At 50.2% G+C, this 12,508-nt stretch overlaps 3 protein-coding genes across 6 annotated transcripts in view; 2 read left to right on the top strand and 1 right to left on the bottom strand.

The window, feature by feature from the left end:
• The window catches only part of LOC309399524 (cholesterol 7-desaturase nvd-like), a 28,830-nt gene extending 24,320 nt beyond the window's left edge, over positions 1-4,510 (top strand). For all 3 annotated transcript variants that reach the window (XM_081967423.1, XM_081967425.1, XM_081967424.1), the window contains 6 exons: positions 947-1,138; positions 1,672-1,850; positions 2,157-2,282; positions 2,770-2,889; positions 3,110-3,286; positions 3,755-4,510. In XM_081967423.1, the coding sequence (XP_081823549.1) occupies positions 1,713-1,850; positions 2,157-2,282; positions 2,770-2,889; positions 3,110-3,286; positions 3,755-3,916 (723 nt within the window). In that variant the 5' untranslated portion in view covers positions 947-1,138; positions 1,672-1,712 and the 3' untranslated portion in view covers positions 3,917-4,510. The remainder of the gene's footprint in view (positions 1-946; positions 1,139-1,671; positions 1,851-2,156; positions 2,283-2,769; positions 2,890-3,109; positions 3,287-3,754) is intronic.
• Positions 4,511-4,542: 32 nt separating this feature from the next.
• POLE3 (DNA polymerase epsilon 3, accessory subunit) lies at positions 4,543-7,148 on the bottom strand. The gene is made up of 4 exons (XM_081967426.1): positions 6,947-7,148; positions 6,756-6,841; positions 5,734-5,852; positions 4,543-5,099 (listed from the first exon to the last, which is right to left on the bottom strand). Exons 1-4 carry the CDS (start codon positions 7,103-7,105, stop codon positions 4,864-4,866), a joined length of 600 nt encoding a protein of 199 aa, XP_081823552.1. The 5' UTR covers positions 7,106-7,148; the 3' UTR covers positions 4,543-4,863.
• Positions 7,149-7,213: 65 nt separating this feature from the next.
• The window catches only part of LOC309399516 (regulator of G-protein signaling 3-like), a 37,618-nt gene continuing 32,323 nt past the window's right edge, over positions 7,214-12,508 (top strand). For both annotated transcript variants that reach the window (XM_081967394.1, XM_081967395.1), the window contains exons 1-8: positions 7,214-7,368; positions 8,257-8,438; positions 9,120-9,300; positions 9,549-9,648; positions 10,447-10,580; positions 10,966-11,044; positions 11,480-11,568; positions 12,271-12,475. In XM_081967394.1, coding sequence (XP_081823520.1) covers positions 8,273-8,438; positions 9,120-9,300; positions 9,549-9,648; positions 10,447-10,580; positions 10,966-11,044; positions 11,480-11,568; positions 12,271-12,475 — 954 coding nt within the window. In that variant the 5' untranslated portion in view covers positions 7,214-7,368; positions 8,257-8,272. The remainder of the gene's footprint in view (positions 7,369-8,256; positions 8,439-9,119; positions 9,301-9,548; positions 9,649-10,446; positions 10,581-10,965; positions 11,045-11,479; positions 11,569-12,270; positions 12,476-12,508) is intronic.

Genomic DNA, 12,508 nt, shown 5'->3' with positions numbered 1-12,508 from the left:
CGCAGGGAGTTTTCTAGGCCGGCACCTTCACCAGGACACCACACTGGCATAGTGACCTCTTGTGTCTCTTTCGCCAATTCGCAGAGCAAGAAAAGCAGGTTGGAAGCAGGAAAAAGCAAACGGCCCCTCTGCTTATTCTTGTTGTTGTTGTATTTGGGCTGGAGTTGAGAGTTAGTACCTGTTTCCTTAGGTAGGGCAACCTGGGCTAAATGCCTTGGGACTGTTATCCTCTTCCTACTTTGCCTCGGGTTGCCAGCCTCACGGACTGCTTGCTCTGGCTGAAGACTCACAAAGAGCATGGGTAACTCCCCAGGTAGACCCACTGCCAGAACTTCTCAGCCATCGAAGGCTCCTGGGACTCAGTCCACCTCTCTAGAGGGCGATGGTTGCAGTAGGCTGGAGGATACACCTGGCAGTCTCAACTCCTACCTGGGCAGGGGGCATCACCAACCTTTTCTGCAGGAATTGGGACTCCCGGGTCTTCTTCTGATAAGGGAGGCATGCCGTCCTTTTTTCTACCTCCGTGAAGGAGTCGGGAGGCCTGGTCCATGTCCCTAAACAAGTGTGAAAAGTCAATTTCTGGCCTTATGAGACTCAGTTCCCCACTCTGCAGTTGGAACTGGCTGCCCTGGGTCAGGTGGAGAGATGGCTCCTCTCTTCCTCCAGTCCCCCTCGAGACTCCAGAGAGCCACTATCTGGGGCTGTCCATGCACCACCAGCAAATGCCTTTCCAGTTTGCCTGGGGGCTTCTCAGAGGAAACGCCCCCACCCACCCATGGACTACGGCACCCAGGCACCTCTTGTTAATTTTGTAAAGGATGAGCAGGCCCACCTCGGTGGTTATAGTAAAACGGGCGTGGTCCTGACTTGCCTTGTGGAATAGATGCTGCGCTCTTCCTAGCAAAGAAAGGAAAGCTTACTTTTATCCTTCTCTTCACATGCCCAGGGGAACACTTTGCTGTGTTTCGAGGTTTGGATGGGGAAGTGCATGTCCTGGACGCTTACTGCCCACACCTCGGGGCCAACCTTGCAATCGGGGGCCGCGTGGTGGACAACAACTGCATTGAGTGTCCCTTCCACGGCTGGATTTTTTCCGGAAAGGACGGGCGCTGCGTCAAGATCCCATATGCCAAGAAAGGTGACCGGGGGTGGTGGTGACCGGGGGGCTTTTCTGTTTGGGCCGAGGGAAAGCCGCATGGAGTTTAGGCCCGACTGGAGGTAACTGGCTTAAAGGACGTGGTGTTGCAACCACGTTTCCCTCAGCATCACGGAGGGCCTTTGTCTGCTGGGGAGTGGGGGGGGGCTTCTCATTTTGACTCTCCAGGGGGAAAAGTTGTCTCAGGCCTCAGGTGAGCCCTGCCTAGCAACAGGGGAACCAGGATTGATCCCCCCCCCCCCCCCCGCTAAATTCCTTCCTAGAAATGTAACTTGTCACAGACCTCCAAATTTCTGGGGCAATTTTATTTGGGCTAATTATTTTTAAAGCATTCACAAATTGCTAAACTGCTTTGGTCCTGTGTCAATGTGGTCTCTGGGCCAAATAAATGAACTCCGGGCTTCGTGTTAGTTTGTATTCCCACTGATAATGGGAAAACCTGACCCTCCTGGGATGGCAAGTCCATCAATGGCCACTCCAGGCCTACTTACCTTCTCGTGCTCCGTATCTTCCAGTGCCTGAATTTGCAACTACCAAAGTTTGGCCATCGTGTGAAATGAACGACATGATCCTGGTGTGGTACCACTGTGATGGCACGAGCCCAGCATGGCAAGTCACCGAGCAGAAAGAGGCGTCATTCCCTGACTGGACCTTCAAGGCTGCAGTAGAGCACTTTGTCAGCGCGCACATTGAGGTACTTTGCGTCGCTGAGGGAAGGCCAGCAGCGGTGCCTTTTCCATATGAACCCGGGTATCGGGGATTCAGGATGGGATGGGATGCAGAGGGGCAGTTCTGGGGTTTGAATTTAGCTGGACTTCCCCTTTGAGGGCCTAACTAGCTGGAAAGAACAGCTGGGTGCCAATGGGCCTGTCACTTGATTCTCAGCTAGAAACATCCATTGATTTGGAGTCTGAGTGCCTCTCTTGGTACTTGGGGAAAGGCGTGCTTCTGCTTTGTCCAAGAAAGGCCCAGGAGAATGTTTCTTTTCCCTCCCGGGCAGGAAGTTCCAGAGAATGCTGGCGATATAGCCCACCTGTTCTTTCTCCATACTCCCTCGGTCATGAGTGGAGCTGACCTGCGTTTCACAAACAACCACCGCTGGGCGTTTTTCAAGCACATCTGGGAGGTAAGGCAGCCGGCAACGGGTTCCAAATCCTGTTGGGCCTCTTCCCTCTGAGGAAGTCACAGAGGCTGCACTTAAAGGTGAAGACAGCAAGAGAGGATTGTGCGGAGCTGCCTACGTCATGTTGGAAGGCCAACATGAAACACGTGCAAAAAGTCTCAAGTTACTAAGCGAAGCAGGGCAGGCACGGAGACCCCCTTCCCTGTCCCACTGGAAGGGATTCTGCAGTGCCTTCAGTTGTCAACAGAGGTAGCAGGAATGAAAAAGCCCTTCGCTCTCCCGGAGTGCTTGCAACATGTATGGGGAGGGGGCATTTATCTTGGTCTCTTTCTGGCTCGAAAGTGTCCGTTTCCTCCTGCTCCAAACATTGCGTGGAAAGAAAGGAGTGGGGGGTGGATGCCCATTTGGGCTGTTTCTAAGCAGGTCTGGCGGGGGTTTTGGGGCCAAAGCAGCAGGGGCATTTCCACTCAGTGCAGCGTTTGCTCCCCAGGGAGAGTGGCAGCCCGAGACGGAGCCCAACGGACACTGTTCAGTCCTGCGTCTGATACACCGCGTGCTGCTCTTTGGCAAACACATTGCCTACCTCGATGTGCATATTAAGGCCACGCAGGTACGGAGGTCCTCTCCATCCGGGGAGAGGGGGGCGTTTGTCCCAAGCCCAGGACTTAAGCTTCGTTCAATGGGATGCTGAATTGGTTGCCACTCCCAAAGAAAGCGAGGAAGGCAAGCTGTACATCAGAAGTCACTTTTGTTTGGTTGGGTGGTTTGCTTAATCCCTGTCAGTTTGGAAGGGAAAAACGGACTCTTAACGGGATGTGTCCTCTGTTCAGATCGGTCCTGGGGTAGTTATGATGGTCCTGAGCCATGCCTTCCTTGGCAAGGGGCTCATCGTTCAGGCCATCACCCCTCTGGAGCCACTTCTGCAACACGTGGTCCACCACATCTACCTCCCACGCCGCATACCTTCCTTCATTGCCAAGCTGATACTGTGGGCCGAGCAGATCCAGGTGAGGAGAGAGGTGCAGGTGGTGATCCTGGGGGTGGGGGGGACACGACTCAGTCCGTGTGACCTCCTGGCCCCTTGGGGCTGTTGAGTGAGGGACGGGGGTGTGCACATCTATTTGGGGAGGGGGATGTCTGACAAGGGTCTAGGTAACTGCATCCCAGAAATTCTTGGGCTTCCAACCTCCCTTTGGCAGAGACCAGACACACCCATGCTTCTACGGCTGCATTTTAGAGCAGAAATGCAGAGCGAACCGTTTGCAGAACACGGGAGGGGCAGGTGGCTGCAGATTGCCTTGCTAGACTGCTTCTTAACTCAGTAAATAAAATAGGTTAAGTGGCTTTAAAAAGCAACGGCAAATTTGCAGCCTCTGTGGTGACTGGCTGAAGCCGCCTTCTCCTTGCCCGAGGGCTGAACAAAGACACAGAGGGTATCTTGCATTTTTTTTCTTATATGTTCTTATATGAACCAGTTTGAGCGGGACGTGATGATCTGGAATAACAAGACGTACCTCCCCAATCCGCTGCTGGTGAAGGAAGATGCCTCCATCCTCAGGCACCGGCGCTGGTTCTCCCAGTTCTACAGCCAGAACAGCCGAAAACACAATGTCCAGACGGGACAGCTGGATTGGTGATGGCCCCACTAGTCTTAGGGACCCTCCCCCCAATAGTACTACTCCCACTTGCAGAGTCCACAAACTCTTGCGTGTGGGAGGGAGGGAGGGGTGAATCTTGCTTTTGGGAGCAAAAGAGGTTCCTGGGCCAGAGGAGGGACGGATGTGAATTTGGCTCATGTCAGACTCCAGAACAATCAGAGGCGACAACCTGTGGAAGCATTTGGAATAGTGTGCCCCCCCTTCCCCCCCGCAGCAGCTATTTTTGCTGGTTCTCTCAGGGTGGCAATGGGCTCTTTCTACTTTTTTGCCTCTTGACAACATTGCAAATATAAATTGTACCTCGGGTCTTGCTTTTTAGCCTCAAGTGCCTTTCCTAGCTTAAGGATATTTTGCTCCACAATTGGAATGGAGACTAGAAATGCAACCGCAGCAGGAAGGACAGACTGAAGAGATTTGCCGATGGGAGGAAAAAGCATCCAGAAGTCAGCAAGGCCTGATTTTCTAACCTGTCTTTTTTTGCTGCACAAATGGAACATGAGCAATCCGCAACAACTTTTATCTCACTGCCCAGCTTGTTACAGAACGAAACAGGCAGAAATAAAATCCCTTCTGCTCAGCAGAGCATAAATCAGTCAAAGAGTGAATTTTTTTTGCAAATACGACTTTTAATGAAACCCCAATGTTCAATGAAGCGCCGAAGAAAAACACACACTGAGGGTGCAGAGAAAGTCTTTTTAAGCCAGAACCAGAGCATCCCCAGCACAAGGAAAGTGGTGCCCCTTTCAAGCAGCGTTCGCATGCCCAGAAAGAAGCCCCTGATGCCACGTAAGTCATATTTTCCAACTGGGGAGAGAAGGCAAGGAGTTTCCCTGAGGTGCCCCCAGAACCATTTTCAGCACAAAAGGAGAGTTGTGTTTCCTTCCGTTGGCTTTCTCCCCTCACTGCCCCACCACCCTCGCCACAACTCAGCTCTCCCCTTCTTCCTCTTCATTTGGCTGCTGCTCTTCCTCCTCCTCCTCCTCCTCATTTTGCTGCTGTGCTTCCTCCTCCTCCTCTTCCTCCTCCTCCATCCTCTCTCCCTCCTCCTCAGTTTCATCTACTTCCCGATTCTTGTCAGTGTCCTCGGCATCTTCCTTCTTCTCTCTGTCCTTTTTCTTGAGCTCCGTCACTCCCCTTTTGCCCTTCTGTTCATTCCTGTAAGCTAGAAGACCAACACCAAGACACATAGCGTTAAACAGTCGTATGCCAAAGCAGGAGACTGACGGGTGCTATGCCCGCTGTTCAGCGTGCCACTGAGTCATAAGTGACGCAAAGAAGAGCGCAGCATGAGAGCTCTCTTAGGGGATGGGGCAAAAGTAGTATGCCTTGCTGCAGCTTCTGTGGAAGTGTGGCTCTGCGGAGCTCACCAATACCTCTGAAGAACTATGAGAGGATCCCTTGTGGGGGAAATCTAAAGTCTAAAGATCAAGTCGTTCAGTGCTGAATCCTTTGTTTCTAACCCATTTCACAACAATCATTTTCTTAAGGGAAAACAGCTTGTCTCAAAACCATGGAGTCAGTATTCCAGCAATGAAGCTGCCGGCTTGAGGCAGCAAACTTTCGAGCGGGATAATTGTGGCAGGAAAAGTTTAATCTTTGCTTTTGATACCAAGTCATATTTTGGTATATTGATCTCTTTCCTAATTTTGTTGAAAGAATATTTTAAACAAAAAGTGGCAAGTGTGTTTAGAACTGTGCCTTTGGCAAACTTTGACTAAAGTTTTAAAAGAAGCAAATGAAGGGGAGGGAGTGCCGAAGGGGAAGTCCAGATCCAAAATGCAACCAGCTGCACTCACCTTCTAAGGATTCCTTGAGGGGCCCTACAAATCGCTGGAATTCCATCTCTTCCATAGCAGAAATGACGTCTCCGGCATTCAGTGTCTTCCTCTTCCCCTTCCTTGCAAAGTTATTGGCGCTGATTTTTTTAAAAAAAGGTAAAAAACCAAATAAACATCCCTCATCACGCCTGAAGAAAGTTCCCCACTTTTACGTTTTGGTAAAACCTAGATGGAAGGGGAAATCAGGTTTGGCAGCCGCCAAGGTCTCAGCCCCAGCTGAAATTAACCCATTTCTGCGCACAAAACACAGAGGATCAACACCTACCTTTTTAATTTTATTTTTGTTCTCTCACATACAGTTTTAAGTATATACATTCACATAATTGTTATTCTTCTTTACATTTGTCATTCTGATACATTCATTTAATAGGTTGTAATACACAGTTTGGGTTGCTTTATTTACCATCCCTTCCTCCTGTTGTAACACCACCTTATTTTCCCTTACTTTTCTCCCTCCCTCCCTTCTCTACTTTTTTCCTTCCTCCTCTCCTTCCCCTTCCATTTTCCCCTCCCTCTATTCTTCCTCTTCCCCTTCCTACCCTCTCCCCTCCATCCTCCTCTCCTTTCCCATCCTTCTTCCCTTCCCTTTCTCCTACTCTTCCTACCCTCTCTCCTTCTCCCCTCCATCCTCCTCTCCCTTCCTTCTTCCCTTCCCTTTCTCCTACTCCTCTTTCCCTTCCTACCCTCTCTCCTTCTCTTCCTCTCCCGTCCATCCCCCTCTCCTTACCTCTTTCTCTCCCCCCCCCCCTCTTCCTTTCCTTCTCTCCTCCTTTCTCTCTTTCTTTTCTATTATTGTAGGCGTCTCTTTCAGGTCTCAGTTTATGACAAACACCTACTTTTTTATGACCCTCTTCCATCTGTTTAAACCGGGCCCGTCCTTCTCTCCCGGCACAGCCAACGCTGTTGGGGGGGGCAGGAGGGATCAGGGGAGCCCCCAAAGGGGGAAGCCGGGGTGGGGGTGGGCGGAGGCGCCGACTCACCAGGAGGTGGCGTAGAGGACGAAGACGCTGGCAGCCCGCGAGATGGCACTCCGCGCTTCCTTCGAGACGTTGACTCCGTCGGGGAGCTGAGGGGCGGGAAGCGGCTCGGCTCAAAGGCTCCGGCGGCCCAGCCCGCCATCCCACCCACCGCCCCGGGCAGAGGCAGAGCCCCTCCGGCCCCCCGCGCTCACCGCCTCTTTGATGATCCGCGTGATGACCGCGTTGGGCAGGTTCAGGTCCTCCGGCCGCTCCGCCATCCCGGCCGCCGGCAGCTGACAGACGAGCCTCCGCCGCGGAGCTCGAAAGGCGCGCGGAGACAGACCAGTGGCCGTCGCCCCGCCGCCCAGCATGCACCGCGCCCGGCCGGACACGCCCCCAAGGGAAGACTTCCGGAGGGAAGGAGGGAGGAGCCATTTGCGGGGCTGGCTTGGCTTGCCCCGCCCCCACCGCGGCTCAGATCGGCCGAGGCGCCATTTGCGGGGGCCGTCGAAGCGCTCCGGAAGTCGCTCTCCCCCGGCCCATATCCGGCGCCCGACTTCCGGCCCAGTGCACCCTGGGGAACGAGGACAGCTTCTCGTTGCCATGGCGACGGCGCCCAGTTTACCTCAGGCAGGTGGGATGGCGGAGGAAGGCCGCTTCTCCGCTCGCGGCGGGCGGGCGTGGCGGAAAGGGGCCCCTCTCCAGCCCGAGCCGGGCTTTTGGGCGGAAGGCGGGCCGGGAACTAGCCGAGGCCTCACGCCGGAGAGGCGACTGTTTCGGAGGGTGTCCAGACGAGGCCTGGCTCAGGAGAAGCCTCGGAGCGGACCAGGCGTTTCTCCCAGGCCTCCTCGGGCTCCTTATGTTTTTCAGTCGCGCCCCGACCTCGCAGGCACCCTGCGGGTTTCTTGGGCAAGTTTCTCGGACTTGGTTGCCATTGACACCTTCCTGAGGCTGAGAGAGAGTGACTGGCCCAATATCCCCAGGCTGGCTTTGTCCCCGAGGCGAAGGAATAAGCCAGTCCTCCCGGTTTGTAGTCTGAAGATTTCACCACGACTGATCCTCCACTGGGACCACGGGCATAACAATAATGATGGTCCTAATTGTCATTTATTAAGGATGCTCCTTCCAAGAAGCTCAAGTGGAAGGGGTTTCACATCCACAGCCGTGTGCTTAGACAACATGTGCAATAATTTAGGTCGGGGTATACGAAGCGTCCTCCTCCCTTCGTGCTGCCCTTCCCATCATAGGTTAAAAAGGCACCCACCACGAGGGTCACCCAAGAAGGCCCGATCATAATCCCCCTTTTTTGCTGCCTTGCGGAAAGAGATACCCCTTGAGCAGCCCCAAAGCACAAAATGAACTTTGTGAGGAGTGGGCATCCACACTGGACTGTCTTCAGAAGGAAAGCGCAACTGTGGTGGCTTTCAGAAGGAAGGGGGGATTTCTGAACACTGATCTCATAATCCACCACTTTGGAGCAGTAGTTTCACTTTATTCTGTTCTTCCTTGCACCGCCCTGCAGAAAGTTGCTGACAGCAATGGGTATAGTCAACATCGGTGGTCAATGGGATGAAACTATTTGCAATATGATCGCTTGTCAGCATCCGCCCTGCTGGGAGTCTATGCGGAGAATCGAAAGTGGGCATCCTCACATTTTGACGAAGAACGCAGTCATACCTGGAAAAGATTCCCCAGCTTCTGAAGGTAAGAAGTGCTCTGTAGAAATTGGATGCCAGGCCACTAAAGCTGACTGGTAGGCAGTTGTTTCCATTCCTGGCCATGGAATAAGAAAGAGCTATATAAAAGGGGCACTGAAGTAAGCAAATATGTACCTGTGGGTGATGTGGCTGGCATTTTCCCCACAGGCCCGGCATTTCACTTTAGGCAAATTTGTTTGACTTATTATTATTTTTTTATTATTTTATTTTATTAAATTTATAGACCGCCCCCTCTCCCCGAAGGGACTCGGGGCGGTGTACAGACACCACATTAAAACATAATAGAAAATAGATACACTTAAAAACCAATTAAACTATAAGGCTGTACAGGGTAATAAAAGTTAAAAATTAGCTTAAAACAACCCCACAAATTTAAAAGTACAGAATTGAGGGACTAGATCGGGATTAGGCCAGGCCCGCTAAACTGAACAGGTGGGTTGAGGTTTTGGGGAACAGAAAGCAAAAATCTGTACAAAAGTATGTCACTACACATGCTTCATCCTGTGGCCGACCTGCTTGGAATTTGTTGACGAGCTGTGGGATTATTGTTATTCTCTTAAATGGTCATAGTAACGAAGTAGGTTTCGTAGCCAGTGCTGACTAAAAACCATTCCCAAAAGTTTTAATTTAAGCAAGCCGGTTGTTAACTGCTTTCTCCTTGTTTCAGGCAACCTGCCAACCCTGAAGATTGTTGACCTTCCCCTCCATTATCCTCAGAGAGAACAGTTTAAATGTCTGGGAGGTTTTGAGTCCAGCTCCAAGACAATTTCCAGTAGCAAAGAAGCCAGAAATTGCTTTTCAAATTCTATCCTGAATAATGGTTGGATACCCCCCATTTCAGTATTGAGGTCAGCAAATGCGGATTTCCTCTACAAGTATTTGTGGGGTGATAGGCATAGAGCAGCGTTCTGTAAGAACACTCCCCCCTCCCGCCTATGCAAGAGTTTTTTTTCCACAGTACCCATCTAGTCAATGGAACAGGACGGGCTGTTTCTGCACATGTCTGCAGCAATGCAGAAGAAAGGCAGAATTCTTGTGCAGCCTTTGTGCCTTCTGCGTGGCCTCCATTGTGTGTCTCCCTCTGTGTGCATTTCAGTTCAGAAAGGAATCCTTTCCCAGGCCTGAACTCCAGAATGGAATCTCAGTCTCTCCACTTCCCACCAATAAGTTTCACCTCCTCGAGGCAACCTGAGAAGGTGAGTGAATTCAATGGATTGGGATTTTTTTGGGGGGGAGGAATATGTAGAAGTGCTTTCTTGAGCCTTGAAGGAGGCTCCACCCAGACCACATTCAACGCCCAACTGCTTCACGTCTCTTGCATTCTGTGATCAGTAATGTGGCTAAATGCTCTACGTCCTGCAATGAAATTAGAGGAAACTCTCAATTGTGGCCCCTCGGTGAGTCCTGTTCATTGAGGTGAGGGTTGATAGTAAACTCCGGGCTGTGTGCAGAGTTTGCCTGCAGTTCTGCGTTTTGATGCACATTTTGCCCTTCTGCATTGCTGAGTGGGGCTTCTGCAACTGTGCGGGATTCACTTAATAACAACAGCTGGAACTGGCACAACTGTCATTTTAGGTTGGCACAGCCATGTGATGATGTACTGTACCACTACATCGTTTAGAGGAGGAGTTGCCAGTCCCAGTTGTTGTAATTGAGCAAGGACTACTTGTAGTAAATAAACATTTTCCTCGCGAGTTTATAGCTGTGTGTAATGAAGAGCTTATAGTCTCAGAAATCTTCTAAATCATTAATGAAACAAAGTAGACGAGTAGTAAAACCTCATTTTCACGGTTGATGAAGAGTCTCTTGAGGCACTCAACTAGCCAGTTAGCCCAGAGAGCAACCAAGGCAGACCGTCCTGGATGCCTTCTGGAGCTACAGCTCAACTTGGAACTGTTAACCCGTGAACAGTCCAGCATGTGTTCCTGTTGGGGTCTTCAGCTCTTCTTTGGCCAAGTAGTAAAGAGTCGTTCCTTTTCACATGGACCTCTTAGATGCAGGTGACAGACCTCTCCGAATTTGTGGTGCAGAGACTGGGTTCCCAGGCAGCCTGTGGAAGCACAGTTATCCGGTGGGTTCCAGACATGCGACCCAGATTCCTGCAGTCTCAGAATCCAAACGGGAGAGCGTAAGTGATGCCATAAAGGTCATTTGGGGATGGATATGAACAAAGGCTCGGCTCTGCAGGATCTCCCTCTGCTTGCTCGTCTTGGCCGCTGCATATCTGATTCATTCTGTTGTTCTCACCTTGCAAAACATTTTGCAATGTAGTTTTGTTTTGGGGAGCCCTAGGTTCTTAGGGGAAAGGGGGGTGCTTGCTAGTGAAGAGCCCAACCTTCACCTGGGAGCTTTAATTAAGGCAGCCTAGTGACTCTTCTGCTGCTCTTTGCCTCCTACCTCTCTCTAAGGAGGGAGAGAGGTTGCTTTTTGTTCAGTCTTGCAATACTTCTCTTTTAAACTGGTGTTGAATCACTGCATAAGAAATTAAGTGGGCCTTTTTTTTTCCTTTTTAGAAAGACAATCCCCCAAAGAATATGTGTGAAGGACCTGGCTTTGGAAAGTCCCTGCTCTCTCAAGGATCATCAAGGGACTGTGAGTTGCACCTGGGTGTGTGTGTGTGTGCGCGCGCGTGCGATTTTGGTTTGCTTCATTGACTGGTCCTCACCCATTATTTTACCCCTTGCCTGAAGGAGAGAAATCTAGCAGGTGAGGACTTTCCTGGTCTGGACTGAAGCTTGGAAGCTTTTTGGGACTGCTGGTAAAGGCAGAGATACAGGGAAGAGGTCCTCCTTCCAGAAGCATCTTGACAAAGGATGTTTGAAAACACTGAGTAGCATGGCAGAGCTGAAAAAGGGTGCCTCTTCTGTGGTATCCCTCTCAGTTGATTCCTTGTTACCAGGCGCTTCTTACTCAAGGGCGATTGATTTGGGCATTGGGGGAGGCACGTACAGAGCTCTGGATGGGATTCAGGTGTGCTTGGGATATTATTATTTTTTGCTGTCTTATTTGAATGATCTCTTTTTGCAGAAAAGAAAAAAGTCAAATAAAATTCCTACAGGGGGTCAGCCTTACTTTCGTCATCTAAGGCGGAATCAAAAGTCTAACAATAAATCAAGGTCAGTTCTAAAAAGCAACCTTTATTTTTTTTAAACAAATATTTAATTCCAATGCAAAAAGTTAGGTGTCGTGGTTCAGGTACTGGCGTGAAAGCAGGAGATGGTGAGTTCTAGTCCCTCCTCCGGCATGAAAGCTGTCTGGGTGACTTTGGACCAGCCACTCTCTCTTAGTTACTGTTATATTAAACATTATTATTACATCTCGTTTTTAAACAACTAATTAAATTGTTATCACATGAAATCAGGGTACAGTCTTTCCACTATGACCAGTTTAAAGGAAAAAGTGTATTACTTGAATAAAAATAGTATTAAAAATAAGAGTCATCTGAATATGGAATAAGAGTTATTGAATATGAAAAAAAGCATATATGAACAGTATAAAAAACTGAGTATAAAAAAAAGGAGATGGAGGTGTCCCTTTTGAAGATTTAAATTAAACATTTTAAAATATGCTACTTTTGACGGGACACCCAAGCGCAGATCCTCTTTTATACAATACAATACAATACAAGAATTCTAGTTGGGCTGAGGAAGTGGCCTAAGGCAGCAGAAAGGGGACTGTGCCCTTTCCAAACTCTAAGAAAAAGACAGGTGCATCTTTAGTCCAATGAGAAAAAACGGCCTCCCCTCTGTGCTCCTGTTAACCCAGTTTTTCTGGGAACATTTGGGAAGGAGGGGAGCTGAGATTGTACTCTGCTGTAGTTCTATAGGCCAACAAAGGAGCACGGATGACAGCCTCCTCAGGACAAGGAAACACCCGTTGCCTGCTCTGCATCTGTTGCTACAAAATGGGGAAGGTCTGACTCAGGAGAGCAAAAGAGCAAGGGCGCTGCTGGAGACCAAGGAGAAATTGGCAGCCCCCTTTATTGTGCAGAAGGCGCCCAGTTTTGACCGGTCTGAAGCGAAGGTGAGCAAGACCCAAGCACTGTGGGGGCAATCG

The sequence above is a fragment of the Natrix helvetica genome (genome assembly GCF_964273705.1).
Source record: "Natrix helvetica genome assembly, chromosome: 15".
Taxonomy (NCBI): Eukaryota; Metazoa; Chordata; class Lepidosauria; order Squamata; family Natricidae; genus Natrix; species Natrix helvetica.
The sequence above is the reverse complement of the archived record's forward strand: the minus strand, read 5'-3'. Positions and strand labels throughout refer to the sequence as shown.

Coding starts and splice junctions, on each gene's coding strand:
- POLE3 (XM_081967426.1), bottom strand. CDS start 7,105: ATGCTGGGCGGCGGGGCGACGGCCACTGGTCTGTCTCCGCGCGCCTTT. Junction 6,842..6,946: donor CGCGGATCATCAAAGAGGCG/GTGAGCGCGGGG, acceptor CCCGCCCCTCAG/CTCCCCGACGGAGTCAACGT. Junction 5,853..6,755: donor GTCCTCTACGCCACCTCCTG/GTGAGTCGGCGC, acceptor TAAAAAAATCAG/CGCCAATAACTTTGCAAGGA.